Source organism: Rhineura floridana, chromosome 7 (assembly GCF_030035675.1).
Source record: "Rhineura floridana isolate rRhiFlo1 chromosome 7, rRhiFlo1.hap2, whole genome shotgun sequence".
In the NCBI taxonomy this organism is placed as follows: Eukaryota; Metazoa; Chordata; class Lepidosauria; order Squamata; family Rhineuridae; genus Rhineura; species Rhineura floridana.
Genome location: NC_084486.1, coordinates 112,009,503 through 112,029,766, shown reverse-complemented (window position 1 = coordinate 112,029,766; position 20,264 = coordinate 112,009,503). Strand labels below are relative to the sequence as shown.

General features: G+C 40.2%; 1 protein-coding gene across 3 annotated transcripts; it reads right to left on the bottom strand.

The window, feature by feature from the left end:
• Positions 1-1,473: 1,473 nt before the first annotated feature.
• Positions 1,474-18,288, bottom strand: LOC133388502 (uncharacterized). 3 transcript variants are annotated; one of them, XM_061634462.1, is made up of 3 exons: positions 18,108-18,288; positions 5,769-5,863; positions 1,474-4,323 (listed from the first exon to the last, which is right to left on the bottom strand). In XM_061634462.1, exons 1-3 carry the CDS (start codon positions 18,119-18,121, stop codon positions 3,341-3,343), a joined length of 1,092 nt encoding a protein of 363 aa, XP_061490446.1. In that variant the 5' UTR covers positions 18,122-18,288; the 3' UTR covers positions 1,474-3,340. The 3 variants fall into 3 exon arrangements, with proteins under 3 accessions (XP_061490446.1, XP_061490449.1, XP_061490448.1); XM_061634465.1 differs by having other exon boundaries at positions 5,769-5,834; XM_061634464.1 differs by lacking the exon at positions 18,108-18,288 and adding an exon at positions 8,140-8,374.
• Between the last annotated feature and the right edge of the window lie 1,976 nt (positions 18,289-20,264).

Sequence of the window (20,264 nt, the reverse complement as noted above, 5' to 3'; positions counted from 1 at the left end):
ACACACATATATATATACATATACACATACATACATACATATATATATATATACATACATATATATATATATACACATACATACATACATACATACATATATATATATATATATATATATATATATATATATATATACACATACATACATATATATGTATATATAAGATAGATAGATATAAGATATATATGGGTTGCGACCCAGGGGTGAAATAAGACGCAGACACAATATGATGGGTTAAACAACGGGCCACTTTATTAAACCAAATTCATATTATGATAATGAACCTGCAAAGGGGAACATAAGTGCGGGATTCAACTGGTGAGTCAGGCAAAGCCTGCTTGCAGCTATTCGGGCGACCCAAACCACTGTCGGACAAAGGGGTGCAATCTGTCAACCCCTTGCCCTGACCACACTCCAATTGTGCGTAGGGAGGCCAACCTGCGTCACTGCCCCCCGGTGCCCTGAAACTCCGGGTGGATGAGACCTGTTGGCCCCAAAGGCGACCCGTATCCTGCCCTCGGGCCGTAAAACCCGGAGCTGCAGGCCTCCGGAACCGCCTATCACCTCCAAAGGTGCCTAAAGGTGTCACCTAGCTGCCCTTCAACCTTTCCCGCACTTCCTCAATAAAGCGACCATTAAATATTAAATTCAAACAGCCAAATCAACCTAATAACCACAAAAAAACACCTGTACTAACCCTGAATGCCCTTCCTGCTAACCACAGTATGGAGTAGGCAAAAGAAACCCGCCGGCTAAAACGCAGGCAAGCCAAAAATTCCCACTCGGCCCCAGAGGCGACCAAATGAATCACACTGCAGCAGAGGGAGGGTAGGGCGGGTGCCAAAATTATGAAGAGGGAGAGGGGGCGGACAGCGTGAGCTTAAATAAGCTCGTATGCCCCGCCCCCTCTAGGAGCACGCCGTGACTGCGTCATGCCAGTCTGGCGCGCTTGCCCTCTTTAAACATGGAGGCTCCGGATTCACCCAGGCCGCAAACATGCCCTGCAACCCGGTAAGTCCCGGGTGCGAAGCGGGGTTCCTTTGATATTAGATCAAGAAGCAGAACAAGAACTGAGGTCTGTTAGCCCAATAACAGAGTTGTTTTTGTATGTGGAAAATGGGATAATCAGAGGCAATAATATCTGGCTATCTGTGATGGAATCAGTTGTCCCAAACTGGAAAACTAATTGCTAGGCTAGATTTTTTAAAATTATCAACAACATTTATAGTCATTCCTTTTCCAAGGAGCTCAGAGGGACAGTTTAACTTCACAAGAACACCATGTGTTTGATAGGTTGGAGAATGAACTAGATAAGACACAGGAGATATTATAATAATAATAATAATAATAATAATAATAATAATAATAATAATAATACTTTTATTAATTTGTGAACAGCCTTTCATATATGTCTCAAGGCAATTTACAAATATACTATAAAACAGCTAAAAGTAGTTTAAAAATAGTACAAATAGCAACTAAAAATAAATTTAAAAAGAATACATAAGACAAGCCTACTGGTTCAGACCAGTGGCCCATCTAGTCCAGCATTCTGTTCTCACAGTGGCCAACAAGATGCCTATGGGAAGCCTGCAAGCAGGATCTAAGCACATTAACACTTCACTCCTGCATTTTCCAGCAACTGGTACAAAATGAACACCTAAGGCAGAGACCTATTCATCCAGCTTTTTGAAACAAAACTGTTTTCAATTGTACAGATAGTGGGCACCATTCATATCTTAACAAGAATGGTGTTCCACAAAACAGGGGAAGCCACACTGAAAGCCCTGCTCTGAGTTACTGTAGTGGGCTTCTGATATTTTAGGGACTTGAAGGAGTAACTCTCCTACAGAATGCAGTGAGTAAGGGATAAGGTCGTATCTTAAGTAACCTGGTTTAGCATCTTATATAAATATCATTTATTATATTATATATTATTTATAACTATCATTCATTCATTCATTCATTCATAGGCTTCTAAGAAATTTACAAAATATAAAAACCAGTTACACAAACATTAAAATATCAACCCAGAATTAAAAATACACAATAAAACAGCCACATTAAAACATTAAAATATCAACATCCAGAATTAAAATGCACAATAAAACAATCCCTTTAAAACAATCCAACAATTAAAACATAAGACTGAGGTCAAGAAACTAAGGGAATGCTTGTGTAAGCAGGTGTGTCTTTAAAAGCAGAATGTCAATACAAATGTGGTCTCTTATATTTCAGCAGGGAGTGCATTTCATAACACTGGTGGTGCCAGTGAAAAAGCCCACCTCAGCGTTAACACAAGTGGATAATCCTCAGGCCATGGCAAGACTAACCAAATTTCATTTGTAGCTAGGACCTAAAACATTTATAAGAATGCCACACACATCTGAATTGTAATAGCACCATCAAACAAGCCCCTGAATAACTCTTAAGACAATTTATCATGGTTGTTGAATATGTATGACACATCATATTAATGCACATACATACATAAATTGTTGTGGAAAATATGTAACTTTGCTGACTTGTCAAACACCAAAGCGGGAGTGGGGTCTGTAGCATAAGCAGGCTGTAATCTCTCAAAACTCCTTAGGACCCTAGCTATGGCCTACAAGAAACCTGGCTTTACTTTTTGAAATTAGCCCCTGTGCCATTGGCTGACCTGCTAAAATGTTCATAAACATGCTGACTGTCAACTCTGTCGGTGCACTGCTCATGGCCTAAGAAGGATGGATTGCATGCTGCCAGGAGCAAAGCAATACAAAGAAGCATGAATACTGCCCTGGTATCCATCAGTTAGAATTGTGATGAAGAGGTGTCCCTTTGTGCTTCTTTTCCTCCTTCCACCAACTTCACGGGTTCTCTTTTAAATTGTTGACTTCCACACAGTAGAAAACCTTGATCTATACTAGGTGTGGAGAACCTTTGGCCCTCCAGGTGTTGCTGAACTACAACTCCTTAGCCATGCTTGCTGGAGTTGTAGTCAGTAACAGCTGGAGAGCAAAAGGTTTCCCACATCTCATCTATTCTATAATATATAATTTCTAGTACCCTGTCTGGCAGTGCCTAAACCTCCCTTTTCCCCATGATTTCCTTTGCTTTCTGTGTTGCTTCTTTTTCATTCGTTATCCCTTTAAACTTTAAAGCAAAGATAGAGCAGTGCTCAAGGCTTCCAGCGCTGGAGTTGGAAATCTGTTTTTTATTTTATTTTAAAGTTGGTATATTCAGTTGTGTGAGTTGAATTATTGCTTAATGTCTGATATAGTTTGTGGGTATCCACGTCTTCTAATTCAGTCAGATCCATTTAAAAACCTAAGAAATATTTACTTGAAAGTGCTTATATACTACACTGAGAAGAGATCCATCCTTTTGCAGAATCTTCTGCCATCTGAAGTTGCTGTGGGATGTTAATGTAGTTTACCAAGTAGTTACAGTATTCATTTCCTTCTTGTCTGAAACGTATCTTTTCCCGAAGTTCTTTGTTCCGCAGTCCATAAACCACAGGACTAAAACTTTGTGCAAATAAGAAAACAACAAAAGCTCCAAATTTTATCTCAGTGTGTTCTAATCCTTTTCCGATAGCTATGATGATCAAGGGTGGAAGGATATGGAAGCTCATTTGTAAACCATGAATAATTATTGTTTTTCTGGCTTTCTTATTTGAACAATTAAAATGACCACTGAGCTTTCCTTCTCTGCATAGGAAAAAATAAGCAGTTACTATGACGGCTGCAAGAAGTGAAATGAAAACAGTTCCAGATATTTTGGCAAAATTACCTCCCAGTATAGTTGGACAAGAGGGCTCTGCTTCATATATTGTCCATGGATCCTCATCCGTGCCTTCTACAATTATCAAGCACACAGATTTGAGCATTGTTCCAAGCCAAATACAAATGATAACTTTGTGTTTCACCAAGTGAACAAATGCCAAGTATCTCAAAGGCCAGCAAATGGCTAAGCAAATGTTAAGCGCCATCAAGGCCAAGGTTACTAGCACTGTTTCTCCAATTGATGTTTGTATGCCAAAGATTATCCATATCCAGACTTTTTGTACTTTAAATGTTTGCATTGCATTGGACACTATGCCAAAGCAAAAGAATAAAGAGGAACAGAGGAGATGATGGCATAAGAGGATGTATCTCATTTCTTTCATGATTTTAGAGTTCTGTCTCAGTGTCCAAATTATTGATACAGTCACTGCCGTTACAAAGATGAAATTAGCCAAATAGAGGCCTCCTTTTACAATTACTAGTGTTTGTATTAAATCAGATTTGTTTCTTCTAGTGCTGTCATTCATAATGGACAAATCTAGGTCTTGCCCTGGAAAGAAACAAGCAATACATTTATAATAGTATCAAATATATATGTAAATTGACATATAATCTACATGAGCCGTATTATAATCTACATGCACTGCTGCTTTGAGCCAGTGTGGTATAATGGCTAGAATGTCAGATTGGGACCTGGGAGACCAGAGTTTAAATCCTCGATTGGCCATGAAGCTGCCCCTCACCATATGGTCCCAGGTGGATTATAACAATATAGTATACAGTTATAAAAACAGATAAATCTGTTACAATTTTAAAAACAAGTAAAACCATTCCAAATAGAACAGAACAGTACAAATTCAGGAAAAGAGGCGTGTTCCACAAAGCACAATACCTTAATTGTCAAAGGCCAGGGTAAAGAGGTGCGTTTTCAGTATCCGGCAAAAGCTGTACAATTAAGATGTATCATAAAGATGCATGTCTATTATGTTATGTCCTGCTGCTCTTTGATGTGGGTGTAAATTCAAAACAGAGCAGCTGAAGAAGGCAGAGACTTAAATATTTTGCTGGGAAAAAAATAATCTCTCTTTTGCTAGTTACTGTAATAAATACATGGTTTTAGTGATTAATTGCATCCCTGCCAGGATCCAGAGCAAACTTGTCTGAAGTGCTATATGAAGCTTTACAAGTCCACTATCTCCACATATAAAATGAATGGATCAATCCAGCTACCTGCACTTTTGGACACCCCCCCCAAATCATGGCTGTGGGGGCTGTCATAATGTGTTCTTCTGCTTCAAAATTTACCTATATACCAGTGCCTCTGATAAAGGAACAGCTACTATGTTATGGTTTTAGGATTTGCTGTGGTACTGGATAGGGAGTTACAAAGCAATCCAACTGCAAAAAGGAAGGTGGGTATTATTTTCCAAATGGGAAACCACATAAATGATACCTAAATTAAAACAAGGCCTTCAGTTTGGTTTTCTCTGTAGAGAACTTGGGTTAATGATTGAGCTACTGTGCTGTTGTCACAGGATATTCACAGACATTCTAACTGCTGAGGGGAAAGTTTCAATAACAGACACTTCAGGCCTTCAGTATAGCCAGCCCAGAAAGTTTTCAGAGGTAAATGAAAATCAATCATATATAGCTGGAAAGGCCAGGGGTACCTCATCAGTTTCAGTAAGAATGTGCATGCCTCTATTATGACATACTCTTTTTAAAAAGACCCCAAATCCTCAGTATCTTTGTAGATCAGAAGCAAGGGGAAGAATGCAGCAGCTGACTGATATTAAGTGAAACCACTAGCTTCATCAACACCTTCAAAGGAAATGTTCAGTTCTGTGGCATGAAGATAAAGTAGAAGAAACCTCTAGTGAGATATTGCTTCCTTTCTCGAAGCTGTAAATCTTGCAGCAAGAGAGATGAGCACTGAGAGTATGAATTAATGGATAAGCTGTTATGTTGAAACTGAAATCCAAGTTTAACTCTTACCTTGTCCATGGACTTGCTCTTGTAGATCCTTCCCTGAAGGCAAGTGGAACACGATCCTAATTAATCCTACAAAGATATTTAATGCCAGGATAACCCTAGAAGATTAAATAATTACAAAAGTGCAAAGAACATGGAACAATTTAAAAGCTAAGTGCCTGTATAAACTGTTGTATTGCACAATAAGTGCACATTCTTTAATGAATTGTTATAGGGGAATCAAACGTCTTTTCTCATGGAAGCACAGCTAGTGTGAGAAAATTGCCTTTATGCAACACACAAAGATCTTATGAGCAACGGAAGATGTTTGGATCCTTCACAGCACTCAAACCACACTATCTACATGAAACTGTTGGGAAATGTCACCTGGAGATTAAGCATTCATGTCATCAATGCAGGTACCATTCAACTTGGCTATTCTTTTCCATTGCAACTCAGGTGGCATCTGTGCCTAGTCTTGACTGTTGCACCAGCTAAGTCCATCCTGAAGACAGCAGATCTAGCCATGGTGACATATACCTTGTTTGTTTTGTTGTTGTTATGTGCCTTTAAGTTGACTATGACCTATGGCGACCCTATGAATCAGCGAACTCCAGTATGATCCACATGAGACCGCCTCTAAAAAGTGCCCCCAAAGTAGGGCAGTTTGTTAATCAGAATTGCCTGTCAGGAGCATGTAACACATAAGAGCATAAGAAGAGCCCTGTTGGATCAGACGGAAGACTCATCTAGTCCAGCATCCTGTTCCCACAGTGGCCAACCCTGATGCCTATGGGAAGCTCACAAGCAGGACACTCCCCACCCATATACCCCAGCAACTGGCATTCAGAGGCATACCACCTCTGATATTGGAGATGTGACTAGATAACTCCCTTGTTTAAACAACTGCATTGGCTTTCAATCTATTTCCAAGCCCAATTCAAAGAAATAGTGATGGCCTGTAAAGCCCTTTGCAATTTGGGACCACCGTGTCCCATACAAGCCTGGATGCTTATTAATATCTTCAGCAGAGGCCCTGTTCTGCATCCCAATGATCCCTGAAATATATCTGTCCCTAGAGAGGCCTTTTCAGGAATTGCACCTAAACTTTAGAACTCCCTCCCAAGAGGGAGTTCTAATGGCCTTTTGCCACATTGTAAAGTACTTCTTTTTAAAGACATTTGAGTATTTAAAATAAAAATTGTTGGAAGCTGTTGAATTTGTTTGCTGGATGCAATTTTACATTGTTTTTGTCCCTATTGTTATCAGTACAGGACAGTCGTGCTTCCTCTTCCTATTTTTCTTCTTTTTCAAGCTAGTTGTACCTTTGGGATGTATACTCAGTAATAAGACCATTTAATTGTTGGGCACACTTCAGGTTTGTGGGAGTTGTAGTTTTGTTTTACTAGAACCTCGAGATCAATCAACTGGAACCAGGTATAAAAGACACACTCTTAGAATTAGCTACTGGGCCAATTTCAAGGTTCTGGTTTTGGTGTACAAATCCCTATGCAGCTTGGGACCAGGATACCTGAAAGATTGTCTTACCCCTTATATAGCTAGTCAATCACTGCACTCTGCAGGTGAGGGCCTGCTGCAGATACCATCTTATCAGGAGGTCTGTTCCGCACAACATAGGAAGCAGACCTTTGGTGTTCTGGCACCTATCCTTTGGAATCCCCTTCCCTTAAATATATTCGACAGGCACCATCTCTGTTATCTTTTCTGCACCTACTGAAGACCTTCCTCTTTCAACAAGCCTTTTAAGTAGAGACCTTATCCCAGTCTGTTTCTGTGAGGGAATTGGCTTTTTACATGTTTTAAAGCTTTTAAAAATATGTTTTTAAGATGTTTTAGAGTGTTTTTAGTGTTTTTGTTTGCTGCCCTGGGCTCCTTCTAGGAGGAAGGGTGGGAGATAAAAGTAAATTTAAAAAAATAAAATAAATACTGAGTCAAATAATTTGTTACATGTATCAAAACTGAACAGACCTCACAGTCCTTCAACACACAAACAACACTCCTAGTTACTGAAACTTTATTCATTTCAGCAGTATAATTTAGAACAAGGGAGTCATTTTGTTGCTGCTATTGTTAAACAAATGGGGGCTCCTCTAGATGACCTGTTTGCTTGCACAAAGCTTACACAGATGTCAGATTATATCCAGTTTTTATTTAGCATTCATTCTGATTTGTTTGCAAGGAGGTTATAAGAGGATTTGTTGCACTAGAATGACAGAGTGCATTAATCCACTTTAATTTCACAAACTTACATTTCCCAGTATGCCCTTGAATCCTTCTTGCAAAACAGTGGCAGTCTGGAAGCAGCCTGGGAGTCAGAAATCCTTGCCTATATTCTGCAAATCACCCAGAGATCTACCAGTAAATCCAGACCTACCTTTTGCCCATCCTTGGTTTACAAAAACCAGTGAGATGTCTGGAAATACTCTGATACTCCTGATGAAAAACAACACGTTAGTGTTTAACATGTTGAGTTAAAGTGATGTCATACAGTGCTCTTTTATACCATAGCAAATTAATAAATCTCAAGAGTTGGAATTCATCATTTACACATTAATTTGTCTATATGCGTATCACACACCTTTTCACGCTATCCCTGTCTCAAGAGTTGATTCATGGTCCTCAGTTTAAAGATTATGACCTGTCAAGCTATAGTACCAAATTCAACTAAGCATGATGACATGTTGAATCTACATTCAAAATGTAGAATATTCAAAGAATTTGGGGGTTAATCCTAGTTTAGATTTTAGGAGGTCTTTCATACTCTAATAATAAGATAATTGCACTACTGTAAACAGTGCTCATTAAAAAATATAAGTCTGATCTGGCAGTGCATTCAAAATTTAGACTTTGCTCCATGCTAGTTCACATATTTCTTTTTCTTTTACTGCATTGTATGGAAATGCCCTAACTAGCAGAAAAAAGAAGAGGAAAACTATTCAATGTGAAACTGGGGGGAGGGGCAGAATAAAACAAAACAAAAAACTTCCCACAACTTCTACCAGCTAATTTGCATGTTCCCAGCAAGACTTTTTTTTAGAATTTCTGTTTATTGCCTGGATCAATGCCTACATCGTTCATCTCAACCCAAAATGCCAAAATTTCACTGAGTATTGATTGAATGCAACTTAATGATGTGTTCATAAAATGTAACCTATAACTGGGGTGTGACGATCCCCCAGCTGGCTCTACCTGTGATACTCCCACCAGGGCCACCACCTGTCAGGATCTTGGTTTTTATTTGTTCTCTCACACGCTCTAGCACAGATCTCACAAGATCCCACTGCTAGGCAGCACCACCAGCCACTCCCTGTAAACAATACTGCTAGAGACTTTGCCTTAGTCTCCCCCTATGGCTTATTGTTACTTTGTGTCTGGGTGCCCTTGCCGTCCACAACCCCCTTGTATCTTTGTCTATAAAGCATACAATCCTGGGTTGCTCTGGATACTTGACAATGTTACAATATCTCCCTTCACCGCTGCCCCCATTTATTTGATACTGTTTCCCTTCAGCCTTGGTAATTACCCTGCCCTCCCTTCTGGTCTGTGTATCCCTAGCCAAGGATCAGGATTTAGGTAAACCAATAAAAGTATTTATTTGATAACACCAGGAAATAAGAAGATTACTTTAGGAATGTTCACCAAGCGTATGGTTTCATTTAGTGTCACTCTTTATGTTTCCAGTCTTATATATTCTGCCTAAATACCAGCCAAATATAATCCAACCCACAACCAACTCCAATCCATACTCCACAACCAATCACCAACAACTCCCCCACAACTCTCCTCGACTCAGCTGTCATCCTCCCATTTATACCTTCAGCCATTCAAACACTCAGCCAATCATCATCCAACATTCTCCAGCATTCTAGCCCATGTACTCCCCCCTCTTACTCAGTCACTTACCATATATCACTTAATAAACCCACACTTACCATATTTACAGATATTAAAATACAGGAACATCACATGGGGTTCCCCAATTCCCCCCCCCATGGACCACTTGAAAATTGCTGAGGCTTTAGGCAGACCACTTAATAATTTTTCTGCCTTTTATAGCATTTGTAATGCGCTGTGCTAGGTGTTGCATCATATTTAATTATATTTTTACAGAGAAACTGAGGAGCACCTGAATGAAGCTTGTGGACCACTGGTGGCCCGCATACCATAGTTTGGGAACTTCTGCCCTAGAACATGAGTTAGATTCTGAGCTATATGAACATAATAATATGTTTTTAACCCTTTTTTAAAAAAAGATGTTTTTAAAGCTTTTTTTGGAATGTTTTTGTTTCGTTTTAATGTATTTTAAGGTCTTTTTATGATGTTTTAAAGTGTTTTTAGTGTTTCTGTTTGCCGTCCTGGGCTCCTGCTGGGAGGAAGGGCGGGATATAAATCAAATAATAAATAAATAAATAAAATAATAAATAGGAAGTTGGATTATGAAACCCAGAATTGTCCATGCTGACTTGTCAGCAGCTCTCCAGGGCTTAAGAGAGGGATCTTTCCTAGCCCTACCTAGATGCAAGGACTGAACCTGGGACTTTCTGCATATGCTCTGCCACTGACTCATGGTCTTTTCCACCTGTGAATGTAGGTGGGTTTTATGTTACTGATCCTCTGTGTCAGAAATGAAGACACTACCACGGGCATGTGCATTTCACGTGTCATGATAATAAAGCAAATTCATATGTGATGGCCAGGGCCAGCACCAGATGGCAGTCAGGTTGGGCCCTGGCTGAGGGCCCCTGCACCCCAGAGGGGCCCCTGAAGGGCCCCTGCACCCCAGAGGGGCCCCTGAAGGGCCCCTGCACCCCAGAGGGGCCCCTGAAGGGCCCCTCCTTTGGGTGGGAAGGTGGAGCTCCCATTCTATGATCCATGGCAGTGTCGGTTCCTGCAACCCAACCCTGCCACGGGTCTCAGAGTGGGAGCTCCCAGGCACCCCCTCAGTACAGATAGTGTGGGCTTAAATAAGCCCCCACACATGCCCCTCCTACCGCTCCTATCAGTGTGAATGCTGTATGCACACACCTCCATCACCCAAGATGGTGGCAGGGGCTTCCCTAAGGGTTTGACATCCTCATTGCCACCTTGGTTGATGGCAGGCATGTGCGCTACATGTGCACATCATTCATACAACAAAAAAGGTAGGTGGGGCGCATGGGTGGGCTTATTAGCCCCATACTGCCTCACTAAATGGGGGTGTATTGGACTACAGCACCGCAGGCCTGGTCAGGCTGGTGCCCAAGGGCCCAGTCATGTCTAGCACCAGCCCTGGTGATGGCAGCTACATGTATCTGATTCTGACTCTTCCATCATGTGTGAGTTTCCTGTATGGTAGCATTTTCAATGTGTGTAGAAAGCAGCTGTCAGAGGGGAAAATATTTGCTAGTAATGAACATGAACAGGGAGTGGGTTGATCATCTGAATTTACTTCTCATGTGGGTTTTATTTTGCTATCACATAACTCTTTGCAGTTACAGGCAGTGATGGCTGGTGGCTTCATGTCAACGGGACAGTGGAATCTGCTCCGGAGCTTTCAAGGAGCTGTTCAAGGTGCTTTGGTGATTTTACCAGGTGAATTATAAAAAAAGCAAGGCAGATATTCAACATGCCTGCATCTCCATGTTGTGGAGTGGGGAGAGAGAATCTTTATCCTATTGGCTGTCTGCCAATCACAAACGCTTTTAAAGCCACAGATGCCCTAACTCAAGAACAGAAACATGAGGCAACCCCCATTTGCATCCCAGTTTTGGCCAATATACTTCCACCTTCTTTACATTTAATATATATTCTTGGTCTGAAGGAGTTAAATAAATTAATCCTTCATGGTTCAATGCAATTTTCTAGAATTCAGCAGTGACCTGCTCTTCCTATTGATAAGGAGTAACATTTGCAGTTAGCAGCTTTCCACCTATGAATGTCAAAGGCTGAAGGGCAGAGAAGAGCATTGTCTCAGCACTGTGCAATTAGTTTCTCCAACATCTGTCAAGCTCTGGCCTGGTCAAAACAAAATCAAGCTATTGTTGTAAGAACCACCACTAGTATGACTGGTAATGATGAAGAATGGTTATTATTTTTCTCCAAACTTGTTACAGCAGAAATATATACTATCTTAAGCTAAGGATTCCCCATTCCCAATAATTCTGATTTTATTGTATTTTAGTTCATAAATGGAATGAACATCCTGGCTATACTCTCCTGCTTCAAGAAAAACCCACAGACACAGAACATGTTTTAACAGTATGTGTGATTTAGGTCATCCACTAGGGGGCGTCAGAGGGTAATTTGTTGCTAGGCAGATTACAGCACAAATTGGGCTGTAGCATTTAAAGGGATGCTCTTCCTTCCATTTCCTGTTCTTATATATATATATATATATCCAATATAGTTAACTTTTTATTACTTTTTTTTTAAAAAAAACACCATTTTGTTTGTTACTGTTCACACATTATTCTGGTTGCCATGAACACAGATAACCGCTTGGAATCAAGACAAAAGATAACTGGGGCAATCAGATCTAATCTACACATGCCACACACTGCAGGGTGCTTGCCTGTGTTAAAAACTCCCTGCAAGTAGAAAACCAGCACAACAGGCAAAGGGTTGGGTTAGAACCTTTCTCCCTGGGTTAGAACTTTTCTGTTTGCAGGGAGTTTTTGCTTTTTGTAAGTATAGTCAGCTCTTCACGTGAAAGTGCCTTTCTAAGCCTCCAGTCCCAAAAAATGTAAACCCTTAATGAAATAATTTTGTGCTTCTAAGAGGGGATGGACCGTCTCAAGTATCACCTGCCGTTTATCACCATCTATATTTCTTGCATTTTGTTTCCCTCTGACCTCACAGCTACAATTTCTTTAACCTATACCCACTTGTGTATATTTACCTTGCAACTCAGGATAACATTCCATGCAACTGATGAAGTGGACTCTGCTCAGGAACACTTACACCATAAAAAACTTGTTAGCCTTCAAGGGGCTTCAAGACTTTTTGTTGTTTTTGCTACTGTCACAGTTAATCTTAATTTGTGTAAAGATCTGCAGGGTTTCTGGTAATATGTTGCCTTGGGCTGCAAGCCATTGATGCACGTGCAAAGTCCATTGTATGACATGGTGCTGAACATAAGGAATTTCTGATGCCTTGAGCCTGCCTATCCCAGCTCCTGGCTCTTTGCATTACTAGAGGGATAAAGCATCAGCTTAAAGTCCTATGGGCTAAGCTGGCTCTTCCTGCTAGCATTACTGTCTGGTGAGAATCAGGCTATTGCTGCAATCCTCTGCATGCTTAATTTGAATGCAGTCTCATTGAATTCAGTGGGATATATTTCCAAATAATATGTGGGATCATCTGCTTGTGCATGTTTAGAACTGAGATCTGTGTTTGTTTTGGGATCTAACCCATCCTTCTATTTCCAGTTATGATTGCTGTGATGTTCACAACTTGAACAAACAAACCTCTTTGTTTAGAGGTCAATTTATTCCCAAGTAAGTATGCACAGGATCAGTATTTTAGATCAGTCCATATAACTTTTTTTTAGATGATATTGAGGTAAACTCAAGTTGAGTTGCTCTTTTTCTGTGGTTTTTTAAAGAAAATATCAACTCACATCAACTTCAGTACATGAAAATATGACACAATATATGGATCTGAGCATTTTCTGAAGAACACCATGCATTAGGTAAAGAGGACAACCCAATTTATCTGTTTCTGGTGCCTTTTAATATTAATGGAACTGGTTTGTGTGCAATACAATAATATGCATGGAAAAAACACCATCTGTGCCAGGGATTTGAAAAACAAAAGCTGGAACAAGTTTATTTCCATGACAGAACACAAATCTGAATAGCACAAATTCAGACAATTATAAGATATGTACTAAAATCTGGAAAACTATTACAAACTGGAATCTAGGTGTGTGCTTTGCTTAAGGCTGGAGACAGGGTGTAGTAACTGCTGGATTTTATGTAAACTGAGGGATCAGTTATTATTTGTTTCTTTGTCACAGCAGCCCGAGGCATCATCTTGGATCTGCCAGCTAACTCAGTTGAGCCCACACTCCATCTTACTATTGTTGTTTTTATGTGCCTTCAAGTCGATTACGACTTATGGCGACCCTATGAATCAGCAACCTCCAATAGCATCTGTCATGAACCACCTTGTTCAGATCTTCTAAGTTCAGGTCTGTGGCTTCCTTTATGGAATCTATCCATCTCTTGTTTGGCCTTCCTCTTTTTCTACTCCCTGCTGTTTTTCCCAGCATTATTGTCTTTTCTAGTGAATCATGTCTTCTCATGATGTGTCCAAAGTATGATAACCTCAGTTTCATCATTTTAGCTTCTAGTGACAGTTGTGGTTTAATTTGTTCTAACACCCAATTATTTGTCTTTTTCACAGTCCATGGTATGCTCAAAGCTCTCTTCCAGTACCACATTTCAAATGAGTTGATTTTTCTCTTATCCGCCTTTATCACTGTCCAACTTTCACATCCATACATAGAGATCGGGAATACCATGGTCTGAATGATCCTGATTTTAGTATTCAGTGATAGATCTTTGCATTTGAGGACCTTTTCTAGTTCTCTCACAGCTGCCCTCCCCAGTCCTAGCCTTCTTCTGATTTCTTGACTATTGTCTCCATTTTAGTTAGTCAGAGGCACATGTTACCAAATTCTTCCAAGCTACACAGCAAGTGGATTGGACTGTGAAAGACCAACCCAAATTGTGTTTGCATTTTGACAACTTTGTAGGGCGGTACAATATCTCAGAGAGGAGGTCAGGTCTCCTGCTCCCCTGGTGCATTCACTATAGCTGCCCAATTTCCCTGCTTTTTAAAGTTTGGTAGAAATATCTGTGGGCTATAGGTACATTCTTAAACCGCAAAGTTTTTTGCGTTTAGTGAATTAAGGCAATAGTCCGGTAATTACTGCATTCTCTGGGATCTCCTTTCTTTGGAAGTGGGATATATATTGAACGCTTCCAGTCTGTGGGCCATTGTTTAGTTTTCCATATTTCTTGACAGATTTTTGTCAAAATTTGGACAGATTCAGTCTCAGTAGCTTGTAGCAACTCTTTTGGTATGCCATCTATTATTTGTTTCTTCCAAGAATTTTAAGAGCAGCTTTCACCTCACATTCTAAAATTTCTGGTTCTTCATCATATGGTTCTTCCGTGAATGAATCTGTCATCCTGTCATCTCTTTTATAGAGTTCTTCAGTGTATTGCTTCCATTTTCCTTTTATTTCATCTCGGTCAGTCAGTGTGTTCCCCTGTTGATTATTCAACATCCCTACTCATGGTTTAAATTTCCCTTTCATTTCTCTAATCTTTTGGAATAGGGCTCTTGTTCTTCCCATTTTGTTGTCCTTTTCTATTTCTATACAATAACTATTGTAATAGTTTTCTTTGTCCCTACGTACTAGTTGTTGTATAGTTGCATTTAGGGTTCTGAACGTGTTTCTATCTCCTTTTGCTTTTGCTTTCCTTCTCTCTTTAACCATTTTAAGAGTTTCTTCAGTCATCCATTGAGGTCTTTCTCTCTTTTTAACAAGAGGTATTGTCTTTTTGCATTCTTCCCTGATAATGTCTCTGACTTCAGTCCATAGTTCTTCTGGTCCTCTGTCAGCTAAGTTTAAAGCCTCAAACCTGTTCCTTATTTGATCTTTATATTCTCCTGGGATGTTATTTAAATTGTATTTTGGCATTATGAGTGCTTTGTTGTTCTTCTTTAGCTTTACTCTGATTTTCGATATGATCAGTTCATGATCTGTACCGCAGTCTGCTCCTGGTCTTGTTTTTGCAGAAAGTATGGAACTTCTCCATCTTCTGCTTCCAATTATATAATCAATTTGATTCCTATATTGACCATCTGGTGATGTCCACGTGTACAGTTGTCTTTTTGGTTGTTCAAAAAATGTGTTGGCAAGAAACAAATCATTGGCTTCACAGAATTCAATAAGTCTTTCTCCTGCTTCATTTGTCTCCTAAGCCCCATTTCCCCACAATTCCTAGTTCTTCTCTGTTCCCTACTTTTGCATTCCAGTCCCCCATGATTATCATCATATCTTGTTTTGGTGTGTGATCAATTTCCTCCTGTACTCCTGAATAAAATCTCTCAAATTCTTCTTTTTCTGCATTTGACATTGGAGCGTAGACTTGGATGATGGTTATGTTAATAGCTTTCCCGTTTAATCTCATTGATATCACTCACTCAGACCTTGCGTTGTAGCTCCTAATTACTTTTGCTACATCACTTCTCACTATTAAAGCAACCCCGTTTCTTCTTAATTTCTCATTTCCTGCATAAAATATTTTGTATTTGCCTGATCGAAAATGTCCCATTCCAGTCCATTTTAATACACTCATGCCAAGTATTGTAATGTTGATACTCCATCTTAAGACTCTGACTAAATACATACAGTAGGGCCCCGCTTATATGGCAGGTTTCATTCCGGACCCCTGCTGTAAAGCGGAAAACGCCGTAAAGCGGAACCTCATCGACTCTAATGGGGTGCGTCGCACGAAAATGACATGAAAATGCTGCAAAAGCGGCTTTAAAATTGAAAACGAAAGCTGCCGCATTAGCGGAACGCCGGTAAGTGGAGCGTCGGTAAGCGGGACCCTACTGTACTTGGCTTCAACCTCAAGCCAGATTTTTTTCTCCTCCTCTATTTGCTTATCATCCAGCCCAACAAAGATTTCTGTGAACTCAAAAGCTTGCTAACTATTTTGTGAAACATTGGTTAGTATTCCTGATCACAGGTTTTGATTTTTTCCCCCTATGGACCATCACAGCTTCCTCTGGTTTTGGAATCCAAACAAGCTGCAATTAGTATCTGTGAGTTTATTTCAGAGAGATAAGGATTTGGCTTCAGAGGTATCCACTGTCAGCTTCATGTATTTTTTTTAAATCAAAGTCCAAATTATTTTGTGATAAATTCTTATGAGCCTTGAATCTAAAAGGTTATTGACATACCTAAAGCACATGCATCATAATTAACAGATAGGAAATAGACCCTTTTTTATTCCAGCTGTTGGCAGATGCAACAGCCTGATGAAAGCATACCCAAACAGTAGGGTTCAAGAATAAATATATACCAATGTCCATAGTGGCTGGTGGCTCAATGTTAATGGGGCAGAGGAATCCGCTCTGGGATTTAGTCTGAACTTTCAAGGAAATGTCCAAGGTGCCTCAAATGTTATTATTGCAAGGAACAGAAGCACCTGCTCTCATTGTAAATTCTGAAGAGCAGGAAGAGCACTTTATCTCCCAAATAGATTGGGTGGTGGATCAATTCCTGCAGGTTAGTAGGCTGGGTGAGCTCTAAACCAGCATAAGTGATGAGTGGCAATTTTCTGACTGGTCACATAGATAGAACTACAGAAAGAAATGAACAATAAAAACAGACATGCTCTTCTTATAAAACAAAATGAAAGAAAGAATGCACCAGAGTATGCTTCAATTGCTCGAAGGAATAGCTATGGCTTAAGATCTGTTTGTCTTACAAATTCACTGCTAAATGGTGTAATTGCCTATGAATAAAGGTTTAACACAAGTAAGATTTGAACGGAAAGGAAAATATAGCATACTATAATCATGCTGAGAAAAGCATGAAAACATAAACATTGGAGAATCTTGTGGCACCTTAAATATGAACAAATGAATCATGGCATAAGCTTTCAAAGAATAGACTCTACTTTATCAGATGCATGACATTTGTTGTTTTTGCTGCAAACAGCACAATCCTACACATGTCTACTCAGACGTAGGCTGGAGCCCCATTGAGACTTATTCCCAGCATCCCAGGAAAGTAAGTATATGATTGTTAGCCCTTTGGAAAATGAAAACATTTCACTGTGTGTGCCTTAATACTCCAGGCACCAGAAAATAAATTTAAATTGTTTTTATATTGTTTTAAATTTTAAAATTGTGTTTTAAATTGTTTTTAAAATATGTATTTTAAATTGTATATTTGTTTTAATGTTTTTGATTGCTGTAAACCGCCCAGAGAGCTTCGGCTATGGGGTGGTATACAAGTGCAATAAATCAATAAATAAATCAATAAAAGCAACAAAAAAATTTCTGGTTACATTTTTATCACTCCTGGACTGATTTCACATAGACTGTTATAATGTTCACACTTCCTAGGTAAAGCCCCTTTTAAAAATAGTTCACCACAAGATTTAAAATGTTGTTTAAAAGTTTTAAGGAAACTGTTTACACCTTGCCTGAACATGCAGACGTGGCTGTTTCCAGCACACCCTGTTAACTGACTCTTTACTTTCTTCAATAGACCTAGAAATATTTAGGCAGAAGTTCGTAACTGCTGGAGCAATAGGTTGATTTCCCACTTACCCTCTGCACTTCATCTGACAACCTGCCGTGGTAGATGGACACTCGCATAAGGAAAGGGCAGCCCTATCTGCTTTCCACCTGCGTTAGCAGATCTTAAATTCATTCTTGGAAAAACAGAGTCTCATTACTGCCCCTATTCTGAATGGCTTGTTTGCTCTGCCCCTCTCAAGAAGTGCTGATGCTCCAGACAACCAGGAAATTAAGACAAAGCAACAGCCGTGCTGCTCCCTCTGGGTATCGTATTAGTACTAATCAAGAAGAAAGGGAAGCGCACCCTTTCCTGTTGACTTCCTTTCCATCTCCTAAACAGAAAATGCTGCAAAAGATCACACCGGCACGGATATGTACATTTAATATGTTGCACATTTATCTGATGTCTCCCTGAAGAGCAATGCCATTAAGTGTGAACACCATCTGTTGCTGCTACCCATGCTTCCCTGAGCTGCTTCTCCAAATTCTTCTTTCTCCTCCATCCCCTTCTGCCTTGACTATTGCCTGCTTGGTTTTCAGGTGTGCTCATGCAATTTAAACCAGGGGTTGCCAATATGGCACCTGCAGGTGTCATTGTGTATACTCATACCTCCTTTGGTGCCTGCAAAAGGTCTCAGTAAATATCCTCTAAAAAAATCCACAAAGCACAAGAGACTGTGTGTTTTCCCCTCTTAGTTCCTGTTTGTACTGGCTCAGCCTCTCCTGCATAGAATATGCCCCCTTAAACATGCACACGTTTCATTGGATGCCTGGATTAGACACCCATTCTCCCATGCATGCTGAACAGAGGAGAGGTGCAAAGAGCTTCTCTCTGTGAGCAAATGTGGCAGTGACTAATGTAGGCAGGTGTGTGGTCATCCAGGGTCTCAGGGGGTTCTTAGACCCCTTAATTTTGGGGACCTAGGTCCTAGCAGGGTTCCTATGTCTCTAGCACCTTATGAGCCAATCAGCATGAAAGGGGAGTGTATTAACCACTGAGAAGAGTCTTCTAACTTGCTTCCTTATTCTTTCTTGCTGATTGGAGCCAATCAAAGTGAAGGGAGGTGAGTTAGTCTTTTTCTGACATTCTAGGTATATGTGGAAGGAGGAGGGGTGACACAGGGACAGGGAGATAAGGAAAGGGGGTGGAGAAATCTCTTCCTACTGTCTAGAAGATGGTAACATTCAAAAGGTTACAAATTCCTATGCAAAATGAGTGCCTGGCCTGTTTAGGGAGTGTGAATTCCTTCATTTAGAAAAAACTGGTTTTGTCTTAACTCAGCAGCAAAAAAAGCCCCCAGAGAAAGTGAGGGTGGGGAGCCTTTGCACACAGCAGTTTTTAAAAGGGTTGTGTTTTTCTTTATTGCTGTAGGGCTTTCTGAGTCAGTTATGCAGGCCCCAGTGAGTGTCAACTGCAATCAAACCTTTGTTAGTTCCTACTTCAAAAAGCCAAGATAAGTTGTGGAGAATGAGAATGCTGTAACTGCAGAAGAGACAGTGAATCCTGATGATAGCATCCCAGCTACATCATCAGGCTGTTTGGTAGATGCAGGAGATAAAACATGCAGACATTGAATCCAGTAATTCAAGCAATATCTCTGACAGTGAGAAAGGGCAGTCAAATGGTGACAGTGACAGAGAAGCAGTATTCCAACCTGGCCAGATTATTGTATATTAGGTTGTATAATTTTAGAAAGGGATGTGGCTGTGAGGGTCCATGGCTGTGACTATTCTAAAGGGACCCCGCACTTCTGCATTTGCCACTGCACTACTGGATGTAGGTGCCTTAACCCTATTGGTGGAAGGAGCATGCCCACATCATTTTGTAGTCCTATCTCTTTTTCTGCTTTTTTAGATGTGACAGGAAATTTGTGTTATACCATGCCTCACAGCAACCATTTTGAGTTTTCCCATGCTCCCATGGAGTGGTGGCTGGCGCCTGCTAGACCTGCTAGGGCTGCTATGAGGGTGTGGCCAATGAGGTCATGAGGGGTGGCCAAGTTTTGAGTTTCTCCCCATTCTCCTCCCATGCAAACTTACTGTGGATACTCAAGCATTCCAGTTTTGCATATAGCATCTAACTAAACTGTAACGTGTCTTACTTTGGTTTTGTTTGAGAGTAGGAACAAATGAACAGCCCTCCCAGTGATGGGCTATAGAAAGTGGAGTCCCCCAAGGATCAGCTGC

Coding starts and splice junctions, on each gene's coding strand:
- LOC133388502 (XM_061634462.1), bottom strand. Junction 4,324..5,768: donor AGAGCAAGTCCATGGACAAG/GTAAGAGTTAAA, acceptor GTTTCTTTCCAG/GGCAAGACCTAGATTTGTCC.